General features: G+C 38.2%; 1 protein-coding gene across 1 annotated transcript in view; it reads left to right on the top strand.

Annotated features, from left to right (window-relative positions):
* The window catches only part of LOC576434 (atrial natriuretic peptide receptor 1), a 107,552-nt gene that overhangs the window by 3,431 nt on the left and 77,491 nt on the right, over positions 1 to 26,630 (top strand). The window contains exons 2-3 of the mRNA XM_030972422.1: positions 12,265 to 12,403; positions 14,446 to 14,540. Of these exons, the coding sequence (XP_030828282.1) occupies positions 12,265 to 12,403; positions 14,446 to 14,540 (234 nt within the window). The remainder of the gene's footprint in view (positions 1 to 12,264; positions 12,404 to 14,445; positions 14,541 to 26,630) is intronic.

Raw genomic sequence — 26,630 nt, 5'->3', positions numbered from 1 at the left:
CTAGATTAACTTTAAGGGATGGTGCAAATTGCTCGTATTTGTTGGACACTTTAAGAGTACACTTTAAACTATGATACTAAAGCGTTGCGTGATGGCCTTCACGTCGATGACAATTTTAAGGCGTTTTCCGGGAAATCAGTTAAAGGGAAAACGGAGGGGGAAAAATGAAGGTAAGATTAGGAACATAATACGCAAGATCAGAAATTTAAGAGTTTGAGAGAAGAGATGAAAAAAAAGGTCTTAAAAAAAAAAAGAAAGGAAGTGAGAAACAAGGAAAAGGAAGAGAGATAAAAAAAAATAACGTTATGCGCATTATTGTATCCAAAGGTATATAGGCAATTAACTCAGTGATGTGCGTTTGGGTGTAAGGGTGGGGAGAATGTGTTCGCACGCCAACCCGGAGTATGTTTCCATTTCTTGTCCCCTTGTTCCGATGCTCAGAATGGTCTGGCTTTAACAGATAAATAAAAAAATGTTACTAAATAAACGTCAACTCAACATGTACATTACGTTTTCCATGAATTGTCCATAAACAATAGAAAATATAAGATCATTAAGAATATGACAAAACGCTAATTGGACACAAATCTGTCCAGATAATGATCCATGTCCAACCGATAGCCCATTCTTTGCCCCGATGTGCTAGCTTAATGAAGTCCTTAATATTTATATCCTGGTTTGCAGCATAAACATGTCTAAAATGCCATGGGCAAACTTTTGGAGGAAAAGTTTTATTTTTTGTAGTCTGGAAAGTTTAACGGTTTTGGGTATCCTATCAACTTGTTTTGTCTGTCTGCCGAAGAACTGAAAGCCATTAGAAAAACTAGCCGACGGCGGTGGTGACTTTTTTCAGGACGCGCAACGCTGGATAATACACCATTAAGAGAGCATTTAACTGGTAACAGTATCCCTTTGATTTCCATACATTTTAACTAACAACCAGTATGTTCGAAAATTATATATCTTTTATTTTCAAATGGTCTTGTAGTAAACCATGTTAGTCATATGTTTGTGCTTTCTTGGTGTATCTACAATTACTAAGACAATTTATATTCTTTACAGTCGACACTGATCTTTTAATCAAAAATGTTGATTTCTACAAGCCGTAATTCGGCAGCATGAAATCAAGTGAGCGAATTTAAGTCGCTACTATTCTTTTAGACTTTATTTTGTATGCGTTTAACCTTTAGACTATAACTTTATATATTAAGAATTAGTGTCTAGAATCCAGGAGCCATTAGTTGAATTTTGATCTGTGACATGACTTTCTCGTAAACTACTACAAATCCTTCGAACCAGTACACACTTTGGAAATTATCAGACAATATTGTAAAACAATGAGCATATAAAGTATATAAATGATTTGAATTATCGTAAAGTGATTGTGCCATTTTTTTGTATTTGTTAGATAATTTAAAAGTTAACTCTGAACTATAAGAAGCGCTGCATGGTGGCCTGCACGTCGATGGCGTATTTAAGGCGCTTTCCTGGACCAACAAGACAAGATAACTGGATTTTTTTTTTGAATGCCTGACAGAAACTGTATCTTGGTGTTCCCTAATGTTGATTATACCTTCTCAATTGTACACATTAATTGTCTCCAGATAATTTATGTTAGGTGTCCGGGATCTTGGAATAATTCAAATCATTCTGATATACTCTAGTATAATATATATCTATATTACCTTTAAGGAGAAGATACACTATGCCCTTTTTGTAGTATGAGGTACCCGTTTTGGGGCTTAGCATCCACTTAACCAAATTTATAATATAGTCTAATCTTGCCCGCAAAGTCACGTTCCGGAGTTCTGGAAATGAATTGCAAATTTTGTGGGAAACCACACACGAGATGAAAAACGGAGTGGTATGGTTCTATATATGCAGACAGGGTAAATCTTTTGCAGAAGACACACTCTCGCTCATAATCCTCACTTCCATCAAATTCTACGTAGATGCAGAAGAAATGTTTGGATTTTATTTTTTTTAGTCGGAGAGAGGAGAAATGGCGCGCAAAATTTTGTGTGGACTCTGAAATCCATAGCACTTTGCATAATCCCATCACTATACCGCTTTCGGAGAGATGATTATCATTTAAATGGGTTTTTGTAAATTTTATTCCTCTCAGTTACTCCTTCTTATGGAGGAAAGATGCTTGTTCAGATAGTGTTTTATAAAATCGCAATTCGTATTTTATTTCAAGGAGTAAAAGACCCATCATTTTGCAAAAGGGACATGCATAATTTTGGTGCATACTGTAACAAATACAATCGAATTTTATGATCAGCGCAAGAATTGCGTGTATATTCGTAAAAAACAATGATAAATCGCATTTTATAATCATGGAGTCACTGAACGAACGCTCATCTACCAATAATAAAGATTGTTGAAAACTTCGAATAATTCAACAAAATAATACAGAATGTTATAAGGAATTCAATTAACGCTTTAATCGATACATCTGGCATAATCAAATGATGAAAAAAAAACTTTTACCATTGAAATAAGTTAAATAATGATTTAGAAATGTGATGTTGTTTTACTAAGAAATGAAGACAATTATGTGTTATCAGATTTTACAGACCATTTGAATCCATGTTTGTCTTTTTCATGCAATACGATTAATGACGGAAACAATAAACAAAAGTTGCATTCAGTCCATTTTCGATCGTTTTGAGGTATCTGCAATACATGCTTTTACAGGATATGCCAACATGATGACTAGAGACCAGTTCATGGTTAGTTCATGTCCCAAATGATCCCTAATGTCCGCATTATCTTCAAACACGAAGAGGTCCCAATTTGAACATATTTAAATAACCACTAGCGATGGAGGTGCTACATAAATAGCCTTTGTTTCCCCTTTTCAAAGAATACTTCCACCTGTGTGTCATGGAGTCCACTGCTTGTGCATAAATGAATAATGATTACATAATTTTCATGAGCACGTATCCAGTATTTTGTCTCTCTTGTCTCTTTTGTATTTCACAATTTGGTCTGCAATGACCTTTTATCTGCTCATGCTCGGACTGCAACTATGAACTGGCTTATGAAAGTGTGGAATAATGGTAAAATACGAAAAGCCGACCAGACAATGAAGTTTCTGATGATTAACTATAGGTGGCGCTGTGGTAGTTTAATTTGCTCGTCCGTAGAGCCGTTGACTGAGTTCTCCAGCATGCACCGACCTAGCACAGATGAGAGAAGTAGAAAGAGAGAGAGAGAGAGAGAGAGAGAGTCAGAAAACAACCCATCTCCATCTCGTATCAATAGTGCAGTATTCATTCCTCATCTCCAGCCGAGAGTTCCGGGATGTTTTCCCCTTTGTTTCCTCCAACTACATCCATCCTACGCAAAAAAAATAAAAAAGAAGGACAAAAACACTGCGGGAGAACCGCTGTGAATTTTGCCTGCCTGAGATGAAATGGCTCGTTTGGTATCGGTTACAGACTAATCGAATGGCGTCGGAAGCATGGTATTCTTTTCTTGATTGTTTTTATTCATAGCATCGGCTTTTCGTTACTATGGTAGTCTTTGGCGACAGGCTTTATGATCGCCAGAACTTGTTGGTGAGCCAAAATCGAAGCTTGATTAAGTTTCATGAAGAAAAAAAAACGAGGATTCTGTTGTTCTGCTGAAATTCATTAATTCTTATGTATTTATTGAATAGTTAATATACGGTAGTGGGGAACGTGAAGATTTTAAGTTTAGGTTATGATAGCATGTTAGGGGCGAAAAAGCGTGGATATACATAAATGAATACAACTATAGCTTACCAAATACTCTAAAATAACACCTGCACAACAGTTCGACTTAATTTCCTGTCTAATGACGTAGTAAAGGAATACAATCCATGCTTTGTAATGTAATATTATTTTGAAAGGGACAAAATCAATGCAAAAAGATAAAATTGTAAGAAAATAATGCAATTGTATTATTTAGAAGGGGAAATTACTCAATCTAATTGTATTTGTATATCATTTTGCACCTACGAAACGGATGACATGTCTGGGTACGGCTAAAAGTTCATGGAAGAAAATGCCAATATACGTTAAGGCTCTACCTTTTTTCCCTCAAGCTAATAGGTGGATGCGAAATGGATGGATTTAATCAATCCAAATGGTCGAATTGACGGGAACATCTCGGCCTGAATGTATATGACTTGGTGTCGAAGTGACTGATGGTCCAGGCAGGCAGGGAAAGACATCCATGTTAGGATGCTGACAAATTCAGAATCTAATTCACGTCACAGGATGGAGTCCCAAGGTGATGGATTGTCTCGTGTTAAATGAGAACTCCTTTTGAATAGATTGCCTATTTGTTCTTCAGTTACGCGTTTCAATTGCAATTTGTGTCCCAGGCTCGAATTCGCCTCTCGTCCGCCTGTATAGTGCAATGATCGGACTATATAGCGCGGCCTGCTATCATTTTCCCCTTTCCTTTTTGGATTTTCGCTATTTTTCTCCGCAGAAAACGCAAGAAAGTTTAACCTATATGTTAGTAGGCTGTGGTAATAAATAATACAAAATACGCAATGTTTTAACACCAGAAACTAGATATGAAGTGATAACGAGAAAGATGAAATAATTGAAATGTGTTGCCACCGGTCATAATTTTCGTGAAATATATAGAACTGTCTTAGGAAATTGGAATACAAAATGTTCGATTGTGTCTTCCAATTTTCGTATAATTGTGTCAAGCTATGTTTTTTTTGTCGAAATTGTATTCGTTAGATAGCCCTGAGGTAAGCCTTTAAGATACTTATAAGACAGACAACTTAATAGTTATAATGACTACACAATAATATATCGACAACCATGGAATGTGTGTACTATTTCACACATCGACCGCTAGGTGCACATAGACAAATTTATAAAACAATATTGAACTAGTTTTATCACAATTTCTTGTTTTTGCTACGACATCTTTTCCTTTAAGATGCTGCTGATATAATGAATAACCAGCATTGATTATCATGACTAGTTTCATTACAATTTATCATTTCTGCTACGACGTGTTTTCCTTTGAGATGCTGTTAATACAATTAGCAACCAGCATCAATTATCATGACCAGTTTCATAACGATTTATCGTTTTTAGTACGACATCTTTTCGATACTGCCAATACAATTAATAGCAAGCATTGATTATCATGACTAGTTTCATTACAATTTATCATTTTGCTACGACATCTTTTTTTTAAGATACTGCCAATACAATTAATAGCAAGCATTGATTATCATGACTAGTTTCATTACAATTTATCGTTTTGCAACGACGTACTTACCTTTAAGATACTGCTAATTCAATTATTAACCAGCATTGATTATCATGACAGTTGAGAAGCGACCTAAACGCTGTTCCGTCGTTGTTTCTCAAATGAAACCGAGCCATTGGCCAAATTGCCAACCTCTAGTCATGCCCGTTCTCCTCCACCAGAATGGGGCTTTTAAATGATCGATAAACCATTGACGGACGTGCCTCTTTTTCTTTTTTAAGGACGCGAATGCGACTATCTAGATTCAAGTGCAATTTATCTCTGTTCCATTAACGACGAGGGTTCCGCCTCCTACAGACTTTGTTTTATGGGTCAATAGACCTTAATTCTTCCCTTAAATGGGTATTCATGATAGATTTTAGGGGTACCTTTTGCCCCATTTCAGGATAGGGGAGAAACTATTCTCAGAGAGTTAAACTGCACGACTACTTGCGTTTAAACGCTGGCCGTAACATTTTACAGTCGCTCTGCCTATAGTAATTTTGATGTACCAAACAAGTTGATCCACAGGTATATCATTTCTCAGCATTATGACCGGTCATTTCTTAACGATTCGCCGTGACGTCAACATGCATTGCACCGGGGGGTCATTTCCAAAACATCAATACCCATCCTATTTTGATTTACAAGGGTTTCCAAACTAATGGATGACCACAAACAGCGGACAAATAAAATATATTTTGGGACATTTAAAAAAAAGAGAAGAATATAAATCAAATCGCATTCTTGTATGGAATGCTGGGAAAGGAATCGCAGTATATTGCCTTCCTCGATCTGCCGGACATAAATCGAGTGGTCATTCGATGGATTTCAATTGGACTTTGCTATCAAGTGATTTAAACTAGGGCGTATGGCGAGTTGGTAAATTGAAGCAAGAGAACCGTGTGTTGACTCAATTGATGTCCAATCATTTGTAAGGGAACCATCAAAAGCAGTTGATCATTGAAAATGTATAGAAAAAATAGATGGAGGGGGGTGGGGTTGGAGATATAGTTGAGGCGATCTGGTTCATGAGATCTAACAAATACGTCAAAGTGAAATCCAATCTCGATCCAAATCTGCTTTTTGAAGAAAAGCGGAAAAATCAGAGCAACTATAATTGGTCAGTTGTTGAACGTTTGAATAAAATGTGATCTAGAATTGTGTCGAAATATGAGATCGCTACGTCTTGAAAATCAAAAGTGACGAATTGGTAATGTCATGATTGCTCCTTTTAATACAGAAAATGACTACAAAATATGCTTTTATTTATTTGATTGTCTGAGCAGGATATGTTCATAATGGGGGACACTTAACAACATGATATCCATAATTCATCTTGGGTATAGCCCCGAAGAAAAAGGTTACTTAGGGGAGAAACGGAAATTCATAGTATTTAATGTACATGACATAATAAGGAGAGTCACGTGTCCCCTACGGTGTCATGGTCGAATGATGAAGCTGCCAATTTGAGATTTATTAGAATTGATCATCTTAGCTTTCAACCATTCACAGGTTTGATGTTATTTGTGCAATCTTTAACAGGATCACTTGTCTGTCTTGCCTCCTTCATCACACTCCAACCTATTACATTTACAATAATGGTAACTTGACTCTGTCAAATATTATTTAAGTCGTCCAAAATTATCCTTATAAATAACATTTTATGGGGAAAACAATGATTTATCATTTACTGTGTTGCCAGGCAATTGTGTCATGAAAATTGTATATATGGCCTACTTTGAAACAAAAATAATAATGATTGTCGTAGTACGAGTGACTGATCAATAGAAGCCTCTAATTTATGGTGCTTTTTTAATGTTATACAACAGCAGGGTGGTTAACCTCATTGACCTTTACGACCTGAATAAAACTGTTATCTTTGTACATACACACTAAGAAAAAATGGTGCAACTATGCACCTTTAGGGGTTCAAACCGATGCAACAATAGCAGCACCTTTAGGGGTTAAATCCTGCACCCTTTTTAAAGGTGCAATCCTGCACCCTTTAAAAGGGTGCCAGATTGAACCTTTTAGGGGACATGTTAGTACCCTTTATGGTTCAATCCTGCACCTTTAGGGGTGCAAACCGATGCAACAATAGCAGCACCTTTAGGCGTTAAATCCTGCACCCTTTAAGGAGGGTGCCAGATTGCACCTTTTAGGAGACATGTTAGTACCTTTAATGGTTCAATCCTGCTCCTTTAGGGGTGCATACCGATGCAAAGGCAGCACCTTTAGGGGTTCAGTCCTGCACCCTTTAAAATGTGCAATCCTTCTTCCATACTCGAGGAATACTCGTGATATTTGCTCGTACACAAATACATATTAAACATGCATGTTGTTTATTGGTTAGTAATCATATAATCAATGTATATATTGCTAAAACGTGAATGTAATTGTAACATGATCAGACAAAATAATATATTTGTTTAATGATTGCCGAAGGAAAATTCAAATCACAAAACTGATGCGCATTGTCATAATTTGTTTAACAAATCATGATTGATGTATTTTTTATGTGAACACGTGTAAAGTCATCATGAATATGCATGCAATATGCAAACTTTTATTTTGCACCCTTTTTGGTCGATAGGGTTCATTTTTGTGGGAAGGGTGCAAAATCTTATTTTGCACCCTTTTTTGAACCCCTTTTCCTTCAAAAGGGTTCATTTTAACGTAAAGGGTGCAAACTCTTATTTTGCACCCTTTTTTGCACCCTTTTTTCTTAGAGTGTAATGTATAATGTGTGGATCACTCTTTTTCGTAGACTTGTCGGAATGTAATCATAATATTGTTAAGTTTCGGAACATGGGTTAATTGGTCAAATATCTGGGTTTTTTTTCATGTACGATCTACCATTTTCGAAATGATTTATAAATGTATGTACTCGAATACATCCTAGAATTGTCTTACTCGTTGACACTTTCCCGGCATACTTTTCAATTAAGCATTCTGATTTATGTATCCATTCGTGTTGTGAGAGTTAGACAGATCTTTAAAAAAAAAAAAGAGGATAAATCATGAATTTTATTTGTAATGGCCCATAACATGATCCAACCTTAACGTATTTTAAAAATATTTTTTTTGTATAATTATTTTTAGTAGTAGCATGAGGATTACCTTCTACACGCATGCGCTTTTGGAATTAAATGCAGTGCACAAGAAGTTATACTAAAGCACAGAGAGAGAAAAACAATATCTGTAAAGTGCTTAGAGACGGTATTCTGTATCAAGCGCTATATAAATCCAGATTATTATTATAAAACGATCTTTGCAGGTATTTTAATGATCATTACGATGCCATTGCAGGGAGCATGAAAACAAAGCCGGTGATAAATAAGTGTGTACTTGATCTTTCTAATGAATTTAATGTCCTTGTAGTATTCGAAGTGACAGGCTGGACAAATTTATATGAATGTTTTGACCCGATGAATCTCGAATAATTCCTCGTGTCAGCACTCATCCTGACAAGATAAGAAAAATAAATCTCACACAGAGTCGACCGTGGACCTGCATCGTACGGTCGTATTTCCGCGTTTGATACGTCGAAAATGAAATATTCAGATCCCGGAACGTTAATGTATCTATAAATTTCCACTTTGATGACATCTTTAATGTGCCTCGCAAAAAATTCCAGTAAATAAATTGCTCATTTTGATTTTTGTTTTTTGCCTCGTGCGTCTCGCTAAGCGGAATTGATGATACATTAAACATTGATGTATCTATCTGCTTTAAAAGTCGATTCGAATTGACAAGACATCATGCTTGATAGGTCACATGTAACTATGTTGGCTTAACTAAGATCAATTATGCTTGCATGAGCAGAGAAGACATGACTAATGATACGAGAAGCACGGCATCTTATTCACAAACTAGGGTATACAGCTCTTCGCATGTGATACTGATTGTGCTATGTTTGGAAATCAGGAAGTATATTATCTCGTTATTTACAAATATATTACGTTACCTTACACGCAAGTCTCAACTAGCCAATAACACACACAGTAGCAAATAATTTGCTTTAGGTGTAATAGGAGATTCCTTATTGTTTAATTAGAGTTATCCTCGTATACAGGCCACGTAAAACAGATCACACTCTTGATACCAAGTTTCATCTATAAGTTATTATTCGTCTCCCTCTGTCCACTCTTCTTGCCTCTAAACAAAACAAAAGAAGTATGGTTACGGTATCACCATGATGATTTGCAAAAGACAATGAATTCTTGGGAAGTTCCAGGGTGATCGATTTCCATCCTTGTTTTTGTTTACTAATTAAACGTAGTGTTGGTATTTTGTCACTGTGTGTGAATATAAATAAGAGCTGTTCTAGTGCATGATGTTAATTGAATATATATAGCGACACAACGTCATCATGCAGACTACTCGACTGCACTGCGATCGAAACGCGTTCTCTTGCTTCATCTACGATGTGATATGATATGGAGCGCGATCAATACACGAAATCGCGGCTAGTTGGGGAATCAATCGATTGCTGCTTCGACTTGTGCACGTCCGACTGGTCAACTACATAAACAATCGACCATCTCGCTTTGAAATCATAGAGGCTTGCTCGATTTAACAAATGAAATGAAGAAGCGAACGTTGGTCTCTGAAAATAAAGACAGAGTGTGAAATGGATTTGTGGCGCCTGACTTGTCCTATAGATACACTCCGACAAAGTGATTATGAAGATGACCCAGTATGATTATAATGCATTGAGAAATGGAATCAGAGTGTATGCGTATACATTTTGTCTTTTTTGCCTAACATCTAGAGCCCTAGGATGTAACAGTGAGAGAAACTTCCTGCATTAAAGGAAGCTACAGCACCGGATGAGGATACCAACCTATCGCTTGCGAGCTGTGTTTAAGTAATGAACACACTCACAGCCTATATTCAAACCCACACCCACTTAATGATGATGATGATGATGATAATGATGATCTGATGATGATGATGATAATGATGATGACGACGACGATGATGATGATGATGATGATGATGACGATGATGATGATGACGACGATGATGATGATGATGATGATGATGATGACCTGATGATAATAATAATGATGATAATTATTAGTTGGTGCATGTTTTTCGTTAACCTGACTGCTAATATATATACTGAATTATGCTGGTAGATGAAATTACCTAACAAATACCAATAGCAAATCGATTTGGCTTCGGGCCCGGGGCATGTCGATTTAATACACGACCACTGTCTGCTGTACCACTGAGCCATCACTTCGCATCACCATTATCATGCCTTAAGCATCCGTGGTAAGAAATCAAAATTAAGATAGAAATACATGATATCTGAAGAAGACGACTTTGTCAAATCATATCTAAATATCGTGGCATTCATTTCAAATGAGACAAATGGCCGGCTGACAGGAAATGTGTTACAAGGGTTCTAAACGGAAAAACTGTATGAGCATTCTCTCAGCTGGAGGCTATATATTTCGTGCTTTGAAATCAGGGGAAATCTGTTACACAAGGAAACTGGAAGTAGGTCACGTTTGTCATTACGCATCCATTATTTCATTTCTCTCGAGGAATGTCTGTAAAGTTTGTGGACATCCATTTCGATCGCCTTGTTTCGTCTCTCTCCTCCATCTCCGCTCGGGCTCCCCTGCGTTGCTCCCTCATCGATGGCCCATCTGCGCCACCTAGCGTTCGAAAAAGCAGAGGGATGCTCTTTCTTGGGGTCGGTGTGCATGGACAGGAGGTTGGGGGGGGGGGGGGGTAGGTGGATTGCTTTTGCGCGTTGAGTCTGGTAGGAAGCTTGGACTGGGGTCGAAGTTGGGGGTGGGGGAGTTAGAAAAAGGCATACAGGTCAATTGTTTTCTTTGTGGTCTGAGTATGGTAGACAGGTGAAATACTGGATGATAATTGGACCTATACAACCATTTACTCCCCCTCTCTCTCTCTCTCTCTCCCTCTCTCTCTTTCTCTCTTTCTCCCTCTCTCTTTCTATTCCTCTCTTCTTCTTCCACGTCCATTCGTTTGTTGTTACATCTGTATCCCCCGTCATCGCTAATACTTTCTTATACCCACAACCCTCATCTCTCTCTCACATTATTTTTTTCTGAGACTCTCCCTCTCCTTCACCCTCTTTCTCTCTATCTCTGTATCCCTTTTTCTTCCTTTCTCCCTCCCTTTCTCACCTTCCTATTCTTATTCCATCCTCCCCTAACTCTCTACCTCTCTCCCTCTTTCTTCTCTACCTCTCTCTTCTATAGGCTACTACTTCCACTTTGTTTTAGTAGTAATCCTGGTATATTTAGCCATCATAATAATTCCTTGGAGATATGTTGCCCATTTCCCCTCGCCGTATATTCCTTGCGTGATCTGCTTGCATGTGAGCCTGTGCTATTGATTTATGGGTAGCTACTGGGACCGAAGCCTCCGCGTCTTGCTTTGTGTGCCCAATGTATGAACAGATAAGGACCACACAACACATCTTCCATAGCCTCACGTTTACACAGTACATCCACTGAATACAGCACAGCCAGACAAAAAAAAAATGTTCAGATTGGATATAGATAGAAGGGTATCTAAGGTAGTGATAACCAGACAAATCGAAAACCGGGAATAGAACATCTGCTTCTGATGGCAGCTGATATAGTTGAATCGATTTATGTTTCATATTTCGCATTAAGATTTCGTCAATACAACCCTGATAATGTAACATCATTGATATCGTTATTCAGAAGATAGATTGCAAATGGATTATTGCTACAAAATTATCTTATATCAGTAGTTTGTTGATGGTGGTTTTACAAATAGATATCAAGATATGAATGTATTGTATAATGTGATCAATTATTTTTCCTCGTCATATTTGTCACAGCACCTGTTGATGCTGAATTTATATTTGAAATATTCGATATTCATAACCAATAAGAAACAAGCAAATTCACGCTGTATCAGAACTCAAACAAACTCTTTTTCCTTGATAGTGTTCTAAATTATGACTACATTGTATTTTGTATCATTTTTCAGGTGAACAGCTTTGTAGGAGCATTCCACGACGCCGTGCTCCTGTACGCCATCGCTCTGAACGAAACCCTTGCCGATCCAGACGCTGACCCACGAGATGGCGCCCTCATCACGAGGCGTATGTGGAACAGGACGTTCGAAGGTTAGTAGGCCAGTGGGCGAGGTGATTACTAGCAAAATTTGTAATGGCGTGACGACTACGAAGTCCTTTTTGAAAATAAATTGAAACGATGCGGGACGAATTGGAATTACATTGGAGACGGACCTAGTCGCAGGTTCAGTTTTCTGTGATTCTGAATGATTTCAGCCTCTTACGACTTTCGATGATTTACGTTTACAGACTCAGTGTAAATAGTTCTAGCTGTGTAGGCCCTCTGGTATAAGCCACCGCCAGGTACCGCTACTGATATCCCAGTCCTATTAAACGAGACTTATACCAGACAGACAGACGACAGATCAAATCGCCAAGAATTACTCGGTTTGGAATCGGTTTGAAAACTGTTTGGCGGTTTGACTCACGTAAATGATTCCTATTCGGGGCCCATTGCAATATTTAATAAGCCTATAATCTCTGCATTTTCCGATAAAGGTCGTGAGATTGAACGTTGCATAGTCAAAACAGTACGAATCGCTTTTCATCAAGCAATGTTACAAGCTCCGATAAAAAGATTCGATATAGCCCAGTTTTTTTTAATGATGTCAAGGTCACCTGAAGATGTGTTTATAGTAAGGTCATGTGCTACGTAGGTCAAAGTAAATCAATACTGATGAAAACTAAACAAAATAAGGCCCGTATGTACATCATGAATTACAAATAATGTGCTATTTGATCATAGATACCTGATACGACTGCATTAGTTATCGAGGCAGGTGGCGTTTAGAGTTACATTTTATTGATTTCAGACATACGTACTGATATTTTGCGGACATTGATATGAACTCAGATTGCGTTAGCACTATGAGTGAAACCAAAAACAAATCAAGGACCCTTGATCAGAGCCATCTATACACATGTGTATAGACGGCTATGCCCTTGATTAGTGTCCCTTAAAGGGACACTACCCTTGATGAACCAATAGCGCCCTCTATTTGTAGCGCAATCTATACCAAACTGTTGCGTTTCAGAAATGGGGAAAAAAGAGATAACAACTTGGTAGTAGTAATTTCACGTGAAGTTATAGTTTCTTTGATACTTGCCAATTGACACGAATGATCCAGAAGATTTAATGCATTTCACCGTGTGTACAATCAAAGAAAGGCCTATTAATTCCTCCCTAAAGTGAAGGTGTAGGAGAACGAAACGTTTAGAGGCCGTGGTGATGTTGGGATTATTTCCCTACCGAACTGCCTCCACCCTCTTGGTCTTTTGAATTTCCCATTTTTAGGCAGTTCTCTCCTCAAATTGATAGCCTAAAGAATTCGATGGAGAGAATGAGAAGATTTTGCTGAATTAAACACTGAATAATCCCTTTCTACAGGAACTAAGAAAAGATAAAACATTATCAATCTGTATACGTATGGATACTTCAATACAACGCTTTGACCTGATACTAAATGTACGCATAATTATTTTGGCCATCCACATCACACCGAAATTTAGGCCATGACAATTATTGTAGCCTATAAATGCGAAGAAAAGAGTTAAATATACCTATGTGCTAACACATTCTAAGGTAAATAATTATCAAATTCATCAATGAAACTGTAAAGTTGATAGATAGTTCAGGACACAAACAGCCAAGGCACGACATAACGTACAAGTTTAATTTAGCTTGGAGTCGATCGAAGACTTAACCAGGTGCAGTTAGTTAGACTTTGAATATCAAGTACAAAGCTAAGCCAAAGGCTCCATATTAATGTCAAAACATTGCACAGTTCAGGCTGCGGGCTGCGATCTAATTATTTCTGAAAGAACATAGTTACCACTATTATTATCCAGATAGGCTTAGATGTGCCCGATTTAGAGATCAGAAAATCAATGTCTGTGATTTAACGTCACCTGTCTTCTACAGTATATTCAGCTCTTATTAAAATTGCATGCCTAGTGGATATAGGCTACCTTGAAGACAAGAACGCAGGTATTGGTAAACAAAATCCCAGCGCAATCATCTTGAACGAGATCTTTTCAAATGTCATTTTTATTTTTTTTAACTTAAAAAACGTTGCATTTTTCTTCTTTTTCAGGAATATCTGGTGATATATCGATTGATGAGAATGGAGATCGCGATTCCGACTACTCGCTTTTAGAAATGACCGACATCGAGAACGGGACATTTGAGGTAGGCATATTATTATTGATTTCTGTCAGTGCTCCACTGTATTAATTGCATTCCATATATTCTCAAGTGTTTTATTAGGCATGCAGCAACTAGATGTCAATTTTTAATGGTTTAGGGGTAAAGTAAAATATATTTTACCATTTTTGTAAGCGGTAGGTCAGTGCATAATATAATGATTTAGCTGGAAAATGAGAATTTGAAAACAAAAACAGATAATCGACATAAAGTTGGAAATTTCGGTGTATACATAGCTATCAAAATGAAGAGAAAGAAGGTCAGAGACGGATGAATGAAAATAGTGAAATAGAGGGAGAGAGAGGAGAGAGAGAGAGAGAGAGAGAGGGGGGGGGGGGGGGTGCCAGGGACAGCCAGCCGGCCAGATACACAGTGCAACAGATAGAGAGACAAACAAATTCCCTGACAGACAGACAGACAGACCGACAGACCGACAAATAGAGAACTAGGGCGATAGAGGAAGAGAGCAGATACGTGCAAATACACGTAATGATTAGAACAATATGAAGCAGAGACACAAAGCTGGACGAAGAAAGAACAGGAAAAATATATGCTAAGTACCATTACAATACATGTACTCTAAAAAAACCAAACCATTAATCAAATAAATCCTTTCCATCTGTATCACCTGACGGCTCATACATCATCCTCATCAACTAAATTCAGTTATAAAAGTGGCGGTCACAAATTACATGCTTGTAAAATGGACTCTGTTGCAGGTGGTTTTACCATGTTCACACTCGTTAATCATATTTGCCGGACAAGCAAGTCCGATGTTTGTCTTGTAAATTTGGTTCGAGTTGGCGAGAAAAGCCTCAGAATTCAATTTGGTTCTGTAATCGCATTCTTCCTGTCAGCATTTCATCATGTTATCGTCTTTTTCTTCCTTTTTCCCTCCTCAAACCTCTTCTTTCTATACATTATTCTCAACACGCTCCTTCCCTCTATATGTGTGTATGTGTGCATGTGCGTGTATGTTTGTCGGTCTCTCTCCTTCTCTCTTTGTGTCTGTATGGTGCCTCTCTCTCTCTCTCTCTCTCTCTCTCTCTCTCTCTCTCTTCTCTCTCTCGTTTTGCCTCCCTCTCCCCCCTCTCTCTCTCCTTCTCTCTCTCCGTACCGCCTCTGCCTGTCCATCTGTCTGGATGTCTTTCTCTCTTTCTCTCTCTCTACGGAAAGCTATACTTCCTTTCTGATTTATCATCTCCCCCTTCTCTCTCTCTCTCTCTCTCTCTCTCTCTCTCTCTCTCTCTCTCCCCTCTCTCTCTCTCTCTCTCTCTCTCTCTCTCTCCATCCATCAGTACCCCTTGGCTTTTAACTTCGGAGTAAATCAACCACCTTGCACCAAGGCGCATCATTTCATGGAACAGCTCCCTCTTGCGATTGCATGATGCTGATCTCTATCTTTGTTTTCGATCCACTCTGTTCAATCACATACCTCTACAGTACTACGAAGATAGAAAAACTAAATTTCTTAAGATTCCTCCTTGCGAGTCGATGTTTTTTGTTGTTGGTACGGGTGAAATTGAGGTGGTATAATAAATGATTGTATTGTTACAATCAGATTATTTATAATGATTAATATGATCACAGAAACTCAGGCATGCACCCCAAACCAATTCGACTTTTTTCTGTTATTGCTTCTTTTGATTCTGTATAAGGAAAATATCCTTCATGTAGCCTTCAAAATTTAATAATAATCTGTTTATTACAAAAAATTATGGATGAACAATTATAGCTTTCCAACATTTGTCAGTTTCCAGATCGAGGCTGTACTGACTATTATGACTTCAGTGCACAATGTACGTGCAAATGGCTAATTGTATTTTCCTAGTGAGACAGCCGAATGTATGTTTACATAAAAAAAACGTATTGAAATTTAATACCGTATAGTGTTTTCATATCTAGTTAAGATGACAGCGAAACATTACCTTTCTAATGCATCCATCAATACCTAACCAATATGCAAAGAAAGCCGTGCGGGTTGAATGTCGCCTCCATCTCGTGTGAAAAATGTAAACGTGTAATGACAGCTAAGTCATAACACACGTCCCATAGTGGTATAGCCAATTGGTATTTGACATGAAAGAAAAACATTTCCATATTGTGTTTTCTTTTCCCCGGCGGTCTTTCATTTCAATCATCCGCCTGACGGGGTCTGATTGGCCGTGTTAATTAATATTTAAACACTATTCATGACAAAAGAGTGTAGAGGAAGCTGGACGCGGGGACACTGATATGAGATGTTTAAGAGAGTGTGAGGAATAAATGGAGAAAGAGAGAAGAAGACAGTTTGGGGTTAACAACTCATATGGAATACTTTGATAGGGAGAAAAAAGAGAAATAAATAGAGAACGATAAACAAATAGTTTAACGGAGTTTAACGATTAAAAAAAAGAGACAAACAAATAGATATAGATAGATTGATGCAGGTCTGTAGATATTAAGGAGGGATTGAGAGAGATAATGGAAAGATAGACATAAATAAATAGGTATATCAATGTGATGGATTGATAGATGGACTGAAATATAGATAAATAAAGATATAGATATATAGAATCATAGACATGTTAATAGGTTAATAGGTAGGTAGATAGATAGATAGATTAATAGATAGATTAATAGATATATAGGTAAATAAATAGATGGGAGATAATATATATGTATTATATAAAAAGATAGATAGATCAACAGAAATTATGAGGGAGGAGAATAATCAAATTAATTTGTGTTGCCCATTTTTCACTTCAATGACTTTTTATTATACTATAAACACATTAGAAATGGGCACAATCTCCCACATTATTATATCATGGCAAAATTTAGAAATAGGCCACGCATCGCCCGGGAAAAAGAGAGGATAATTCAATTTCATCATGATAGCACACATAATTGAATTCCCGCTTGGTTCTCCAACGTTCGTGAAAGAATGAACGCGGAGCCTGGAGGAAATCATCCTAATGTTAGAATCAGACAAGCTCCCTAGAGAAAGAAAACCATACCCCTACCCCCCCCCCCTCCTCCTCCTCTCCTCCCCTTTCCGTGAAGCCTTAGGGTGGAGCCAGATTGCTATAGAAACGTTAGGTTTCCAATAATAGCAGTGGAATGTTTTCTTCCTCCCCTTATCAACACCATGATGATAATAGACGTACGAGTCTAGCCCGTTAGCAACGTGAAATGGATAGCAGTGTGATTGAAACGTAAGAGGTTATACCTTTGCAAATTGTTGTTCGATCATTCTCCTCTTTCCGAAATGATGATGGGATGCCAGGGACCGAGATGAACCTTGGGTCGATTTGTTCCCAGGGTAACGCTGTTTTACCGTGATCGGTAACAAGATGATTGAAGTGAAATAATAATTCTATAAACCACATAGAATTTAAAAACAGAATTTCGGATAGTGCAAGACACACATCACCTTTGCATTTTTAAAACCATATTGGGATTGGACGTATCACTTTTGATATCAACTATGAATTGGTCTATGATTGCAGCTTTTTCAATTTACGTAATTTGTTATCGAGTCTCTGGCTTTCATAGATCGTATAGTATATCACACAAAACCAGTAGGTTATGTTAGAGGAAACTCGTTAACATCTCGCTCGTTTGAAATGACTATTATTTTTTTCTCTAACCAGTATCGTTTGCATACGAACTAAAACATATTTTGAATTGATGATTTTAAAAGTTGTTAAGATGCACCTGGAAACATATGAGGCCTTTATCACGGGTAAACAAGAACGTGGCTATTTTTTTTTTAAGGGAATAGTTTGGCATCTAATCGCTCACACTATTCCCAGTTGTCGCGTTTCTGATCCTAATCATGATCCTGATCCTACAAAAACCACATTGTTAATCAAATTGTCAAGCCGTTAACATATGAAGTGCTTTCAACCCATTCTGAAAGGAGAAACGGCCATATCATGCATGTCTTGGCACAAAAGATCTAATCCTGACTTCAAATTACCACGGCACTAATGGGGAACACGAATGTTCCATGAACGAGACAATAAGCTGATTTATTATCATGACCGAAAGGTATAACGACTTCATACAAATCAGTCTGATTTATAACAAAACAAATAAGAAGTTGGTCGTTTTAAAGCACACCAACCCGTCAAAGTCTTAAGTGTCCCCCTTAATGATATAGATGTGGGGAGGGGGCGGGGGCTGTAAGGCCGATGTCAGAGAACTATCGCGCCGAACTAAATATTGATAACATTTGTCAATGTTCTTACGATGGCAGTCGATAATCGTTTTTATGAAGACATTAAAGTAGTCATCTGCATGCCTTGATAAGACAAGCATTTTTACGGTAAGATACCAACCCATCTCAAGACGAATACTTAAACATGAATCAGTCTTTGTTTCTTTTCGCAGGAAAGATGAGAAGACGTATATTACCTTTATCAATATTCTTAAAGCTCCATTTTCCTTTAAATAAAAAAGCAATTTCCAATTAGATATAAATGGATGCTCTTAATATCTTTTTGAGGTATTAATTGAGGTAATTCCTTTTATCTTTTCTCTAAAGCTATAATAGAATAATTATATGCAGCAAATTTGAGCGACTTTAATAATACTTACACAAATCATAGTCTTATGTCGGCATTTTAAAACATCTGGGGACCTGCTATTTTTGTATCAGCAAACATTGAATTCATATCTTATTTTATTGGGGGGGGGGGGGGCGGTTAGGAGAGTCAGCAATAATGCTCACCCTCCCCAGGAATGGTTTAGTAACGCCCCAGTACGTTTGATCTCAAACGATACATATATGTATGCACTGTTCAAAAGTAGGGTACCATACCAACACCTGTGCTATGAGTGATATGTTTACCGTATTGAATTCCTAACCATCGTTTATGGACGGGGCTGGCATGTGATTAAGTTAAGCGTGTGACATTGTTGCATTAGGAGAATACGATGGGCTAAGTCGTCTCACAGACGTGTTTCTGCAAGGCCACTGTTAGGGTAGACTGAATTGACAGACTTGCATTCAGGCCTAACAGCATGGACATGAAAGGGGGTGTGTGAATTGGATTCCTCTCCGTGATAGCAAAAACATTCCCTACGTCTCTCCTATTTCATCCACTGTCTGTGTCACAATGACTGAAGTTCATGCACTGCGTGTACTAAAACAAAAACAACCTTAGAAGATGATTTGTCAAGAAATACCTTATTGAATAAAATGACGATATTTCTAAATGACGCTCTGCACACTGCTACTTTGGCTGTTTTTATGATTAGATGCAAATCATAGATTAAGCTGTTGATACCAATGAAATGAATGAAATGTGATAACTTCGTGCCAATACATGTACATATCTTTTTACATATTTTAATGGATAGAAAGATAAGGGTTCTTATTGAGTATGCGAGTGTGTGTGTGTGTGGGGGGGAGGGGGGGAGGGGGTTGTGTAAGAGAGAGAGAGAGAGAGAGAGAGAGAGAAAGAGAAAGAGAGATAGGGAGAGAGAGAAAGAGAGAGAGAGGGGAGCAGACAGAATACTGCTTTAGGGGCAGAGAGACAAAGAGACAGATGTGCAAGAGAGAGAGAGAGAGAGAGAGAGAGAGAAGAACGAAAGAGAGAGATAGGGTCAAGATGGTAATAAGGAGGGCAAATAGACAGAAAGATCATTGGTGCCTTGTTGCCTGATGGAAATATACGACGCAGATGGCGCTACTCCTCAAAACGTTACCATCTACCGTAGATCTGTGTTTCTGAAAGTAGAAAGCAGCAATCAACATGCATCTTATGTGATGTACTGACATTCTGAGAACAAATCAAAATCATCATGGAACCTCAATTAAAGTAATCCTCCACCATCGAATACTATCTTATTACTAGTGGGCTGTAGTTTGAATTCCACATGTTACAAATATAGAGGTTATAGTAGGAGAAATTGTGCTAATATAAAATTCTCGTTGCTGTGTTTACGGGCCTAATTGTATGAAGCAGTCAGCAGTTCGATTAATCCCGATTAGGAAAGTCATTATGTGGCACAGACAAACAAATATAGACAGTGCTTGACTGCATTTTAGCAGTCAGTGTTTGCTTTTTATTTTGGTTGTTATTCACGGGTTTCTCCAACCGTGTTTCCAGATCAGACAGACCTGTATGCCGTACAAACTGTTCATCCCCAACTACAAAATGACCCGGGGGAGTTCTGGGTGGCTTCTGGCAGGCGTGCCGTTACCCCATGCATTGGCACGTACACTGCCAGTCTGCGCAGGGGTACAGGTAGAACTAACAAATCGTTAGAAATGCCTGCCTGCCCCGTCGACACGGCGGCTGAGGCTGGCTGCGAGACACTGGAGACTGGCAGCCAAGCCTTTTAAAGTTCTTGTTTACATTCATTCACATGCACCTGAGTAAGCCAAAATTGGTAGATTAGCCTCTAACCCTAACTGCCATTTTAGTTTGGTTGGAAGACACGAACCTGCCTCTTCTTCCATCTCCATCTTAATGCGATGGTGTCACCTCTGGTTTACACATTCCCTTCTCGATTCAACAGCTCATGTACTTTCGCATGCACGTCCCTTCGCGTGCGCCCTGAACCCAACATTGTAAACTGATCGGTGAGATCGGGAACGAAATACCTTTCTCCCGGGTGCGAGACGAATACGAAGTGCACTTTCAGGGAGGGTTCACTAAAGACAATGATTGAGTCGATATTGAGTGATATAGAGTATTTACCTTCCTAAATTGCACGGGATCTCTCGGTTAAATACGTGGTAGGAAAGGAGAGCGAAGGGAGCGGTGATATCAAATGGAGGGGACGGGCGGTGGGTTGCGAGCAAACATTGACTAGACCGTGGGCCTGGTTCGTCCAAGTCTTATCTTCCAAACAGCCCCGCTCATTTATTACCTCCCCTCACCAATTAAGGATTTATCCATTCAGTCAACATTTAATCGATGCCGTGTGACTAACCGGGCTTCAATGGGAAGTTTTTATTGGCCTTGTTAAATTGTCCTACATTGAGATATTTTTACCAACTTAATGATGCTAGTTGGTAATTAATTTAGGTCATAAATTACGGACGATCAATCGCCGTTTAATAGTGTGGCAGCTAATTGGCAATATAGGGGCGAATTTGGCGTCTTTTGAAACGGGAATGGCAAACATCCTTTGCACTCTCAATCAGTCTGTGTAGTGCAGTGACTGATTCCATTTTGACATCAGATAGAAATCCTTTGTATCTATCTCAAAATAAGTCATCTAGATCTAACAATTTGAAAGATTTTAAGCTGTATCTATTAAAATTGCCTACATTAACTAATAAAGTTGTTTTGGTCATTACGTCAGACACGTAATGTGTAAGATATAAATAGAAGAGTAAGAGAGCGAGATACTCCCTTTTGCACATACATGTAATAGTGTCGGGCCTACTCACCCAGATTTCCTTATCTTTCTGTGCTCATTACTCAGCCCTTAAACATTTTTCTACCAAAATTGTTCGACACATGTCATTTATTTGTAATTTTGAACATTCAGTGTAAGTTTCGTTGGATTCTGTGAGAGTTCTTTTTTTTAATTTTTTTATTTACCAGAACTCAAGTTTATCTTTCAGATGGCTACAGTCATGCTTCTTTTCTAGTGACACCTATGGTCCATTTATGCACTGACCTATGCACCTCTTCGAGTGCTCTATTATTGATGGTAGAATAAAGCGCAATTATTGAGTGGGTCCCAGGGGAGGGCCCGGCCTGCCTGGCATGCCCGTGTAGCCAAGCGGAAGGAAGTCAATCCTCTAATTGATATGTGCTACGCGAGCAAAATGGCGTCATAGCAAAAAAAAATAGGAGGGTATACAGCTTAATACGGCTCAACCTTCATGAGGGAAAGATGAAATCATGCGGGAAAGAGACAGCCCGATTTGCTTGAGAGGGAGCTGTCATTAAAAGAGGAGAAGAAAGCTGGAGTCATGCTTTGGGGTCGGTAGAACTCTGTCGTCACCTTGGGCTGAAATCGCCCGTAAAGTGGCTATCCAGATAATCTCTCCTAAATTTCATTTTCCAACTCGTGTAACAATAGTAACAGCGATTCACACGGAGTGAAAATTGGGTTGAATGGTGTGTTAGGGAATGTAACCTTATACGTTTTGGTGATAACATCATCACCATCTTTACTTTCAAGTTATCTCCCATCATTCTTTTTTTCGAAATTCTTTGATATCATCTAAGCCGACTCTCTCTGAGCGATTTCTGTCGTCACCTTGAAGTGGGAATTTAGCAAAACGTTACGTTCGACATATTCCGTGCACTCTGTCTCTGATAATAAACAGCAATCAGTATGATCGATGCTAACATATAAAGCAATGAAAAGTGTCTGATAAATATTTGGAGCCTATGATGATAAAATCATTAGCTTTAATTTCAGACTATCTGTTGTTTGCAACATTCTCGATTATTTATCTCACAATAAAGTTCCTTCTTGGATGTCAAACATGTCAAAAATGAATTTAAAAAAAAAAGTAAAATCGGTCAGCGTGTATTTTGTTGGACGCCACGAGCTTCACCCCCCCCCCCCTCCCTCCCGAATTATACAAGATTATTATGAAATATCTGAGAAGGAAGCGCACTTGTGAATGGGACGATGTTAACTAAATCACGTGACCTTTGCTGAGGGATATGTATAATATTGATGAGAAAAATCACCTCAGTTCTTCCCTTAGGGGCTTCCATGACTTGATGCTACACGGCCCTTCTTGTTGTCAGCAAGTGATGTGTTGCCTCTGCACGAAGTTCATCTCGATCTTGGCGGGAAATGATACAATTTTAATAAGTCGTCTGCGTGGCAGGGCGATTAGACAATCTCTGTTGAACCGTGTAGGGATTTTTCCTAATGACCTTCACCCCGCATTAAAGTTTGTTATGAAAAACATAATCTTGTTGAGTTGGAAGTAAGTGGGATAATAGTGTCTTCTATAATAAATGACCACGCATTTTTCTCATTTAGACTTGGTGGTGACACGCCAATATATAAAGCGAGGAGAGGTTATGTGACTGTTGTCACTAAAAATGAAATCAAGATTGAGGCCATCTAAGTTCACTTGAAATTGAAGTGTGGTGGATTCATGCTCACAGCGATCCCTTATCCATTTTCTTGAAACAATTTTCTCGTGAACACTTTTACTACTTTCCCCAGCCTCCATTCGTATAATGCAAGAGGGATGTATAACGAGATACAAATTTGCCTGAGATAAAAGTCTTAGTAAAGCTCTCATGATTAATACACGAGATTTATTTTTGTACAAAGCATTCGCAAAACCCCGAATCCTATTTTTATTCGTAATAAAACTTTTCAATTCCCCATGCATCATTATTATTACTATCTTGCATGGGTGAGGGATATTTTTTGTCGTGTATTTCATTCATATCGAAATTTTCCCTGGCCTGGAGGAGTACGTCATTTCTGTAGAGACTAATGAATGGTGACAAGACGAGCCGAGGGCAGAAGGGAATGTTTTTTGTATTGATGAAGAGGTTTAGAAAAATCGAAACAAACACTGACTGAAATGAAAGTCGAACGAAGCTTGCCCGCGAGTGGCCGCAGGGGGGCTCTCTTCCCATTTGCAATACGAGACAAAACACAGAAGGAGATGAGAGCTCTCAGGAGCAAACCCACTGCTAGATATTTGCAGTCATCCTCTTTATACAGGCCTTTTCTTTCAATTATGTACAAAGTGCATATTTGATTCCAAGAAATGTTATTCAGCATCATTTCTACTCTCTTGTTTTTACTGATTGCATAAACTTTTTTTTCGGTGCACAGACTTGTCTAGCGGGAATCGAATTGTGCGATAATGATGTTCAAGACTGTCATTGCTTTTTATAATCTATTTAAATATACAAGCCCTCTTTTAAATGAAGAACTCGTGACACATTTCTGAAGAATTCGATTTGTCCTTTTATGCATGTATTTTCAACAATGTGCTTGACCTGATTCATTCGGCATTAACCCTTATTCCATTCGGGCGCGGTATTTTTGCTGATCTTTACATTTTTGCGCAGTAAATTTCGAATTGAATGTGCGTCATTACAGACGTCATGAGGTATTTGACAAGTTCTACATGATATTTTGCTATTGAAATTTCAAAATGTAGCCACATCGATATCAGCAAAACTTTCTTGGAAGGAAGAGAGAAAGAATCAGATTTCCCGGTCGTTATCAATAAGCTCCTCATCTTCTGATCTTCATTAATCCAAGACGGCAAAAAAGCGAATAAATAGATGCAAGCTATAGATGTCAGGAGGCGCAGTCAAAAGAGGGGTGTGTATTGAAGGAGAAAGGAAGGAGAGGAAGAAATGTATATATAGTCAGGACTATCTCGTATAATATTTACTGAGTTAACACAACGCCATGCAATAAGCCGGCTCCCGAGAAGAAAGCTCAGTTCACTCGATATTGCTCAGCTTCCTGTGTCAAATCTGTTGCATCTCTCTCTCGGTGGCTACAATGAAAGAAGTAATTCTTCATGGACTTGTGTGTGCCATGTACGTTCAGATCGGGTCTTCTGTTTTCTCCTTTCAGTTGTTTGTAAGCTGCAGCTATATTGGGTGACACATCATCTATGATATTAGTGCATAGAGTTCGCGGGAGAGAGAGACGGAGAGAGAGAAAGACTTAGTTTATACAACAAAACATATCACGGTGTATCTTATCTGTTCAGTTTACCGCATGCGCCTTATTTTAAATAACATTGCAATCATGACAATGGTTTTGCAATGAAAAGAAAGTTGTATCTTTGTGACAGTCATGTCAAGTAGACGAACATTGTTATGTGTGTTTTTGATAAAGCTGCGTTATGGAATATCGGTTATGACCATTATTATCTAGCCCGAATATCATTACCCATTTCAATTCTGCTATTACATTTTAGATAGGAAAGACCCACAGAGATGTATGTTAAAACAAAAACACACTCTTTTGAATGGCTCAAAAACGTATTGATCATGAGTAAATACTCATGGCGCAGTATAAGGATTATAGAAAAACAACAAGAAAAAATTACACTTTTTGTATTGTAAACTTGAACAAAAAAATGGACGCATTTTCTTAGCTCGTTTACCGTTATCATTCATAATGTATGTTCCAACAGATGCATATACGAGTAAACTTTATTTCAGGGTTTATTGCAAATACAACCAAATGTTCCGATACTAGAATAAATGATAACTTTTAGTCCCTTCTGAGACTTAGTTCATTGTTCACATGTCGATTAAATAATTCATAATTTAGTCGTCGTCTGTTGAAATGGGAATCTATATACCTAAACCGTTCTCCTTATGGAGACCCAAATATGGTGCGTGCTGTCTTTTAGCACGCTTATCAAGCCCATTTGTCACGCACGTTTCGACTTTCTACCCTTGGAGCTGCATAATTGATGATGTGAAAAAAAATCAAATAAAGAGAAGAGAGTGCATGCGTCGAGGCTAACTAGCCTCCTTTTTTTGTTACCATATAGTTCAGGTAAGACACGTGTTACCCTCGGGCCATTCAACGGGTGCTGGTGTATCGTCTGTATGAAGACTGCCAGTATGGTCAGGGGCACTTATCAAATTCAGTTTCTTGTATTCTTACAGAGAAATGATACACTCAGCTAGAAAGCTGTTTTGAGGTCCTTTTGTTCGTGAAGTAAACTGAATTGTATTCCTCCCACTCCTCGCGGTATATCGTTGTACACTGTAAATCCGTTGTGTAATATATTTTTTTTACACAACTCAACACAGCCCTTGTGTAAAAAGTAAATCACCAAACTGTTGTGTAAAGTCGTAACACACGAATCTGCAGTGTATTGATAGTGAGAGTGAATGGCTTTTTGTTGCCATTATGATGACTTTTGAGCAGTACGATTGACTCTGTTTTGCTTTATAAAAGGCTCTATATCAAGAGGACATCTGTATGATCAAAGCATATTCTAACTACGAAAAATAGAAAGAGGGGACGAGCGAAAAATCAACGGCCCTTTAAATGCTTTTAATGAAAGGAGGACTACATTTATGAGATTAAAACTCAGAAAAAGGGAAATTTTGCCGTACTTGTCAACTAAATAGGGCTTAAACTTAGCGTAGC

The sequence above is a fragment of the Strongylocentrotus purpuratus genome, unplaced genomic scaffold, assembly GCF_000002235.5.
Source record: "Strongylocentrotus purpuratus isolate Spur 01 unplaced genomic scaffold, Spur_5.0 spur5_scaffold_6, whole genome shotgun sequence".
Lineage (NCBI taxonomy): Eukaryota > Metazoa > Echinodermata > Echinoidea > Camarodonta > Strongylocentrotidae > Strongylocentrotus > Strongylocentrotus purpuratus.
Note: the sequence above shows the minus strand (reverse complement) of the source record. Positions and strands in the feature narration are given on the sequence as shown.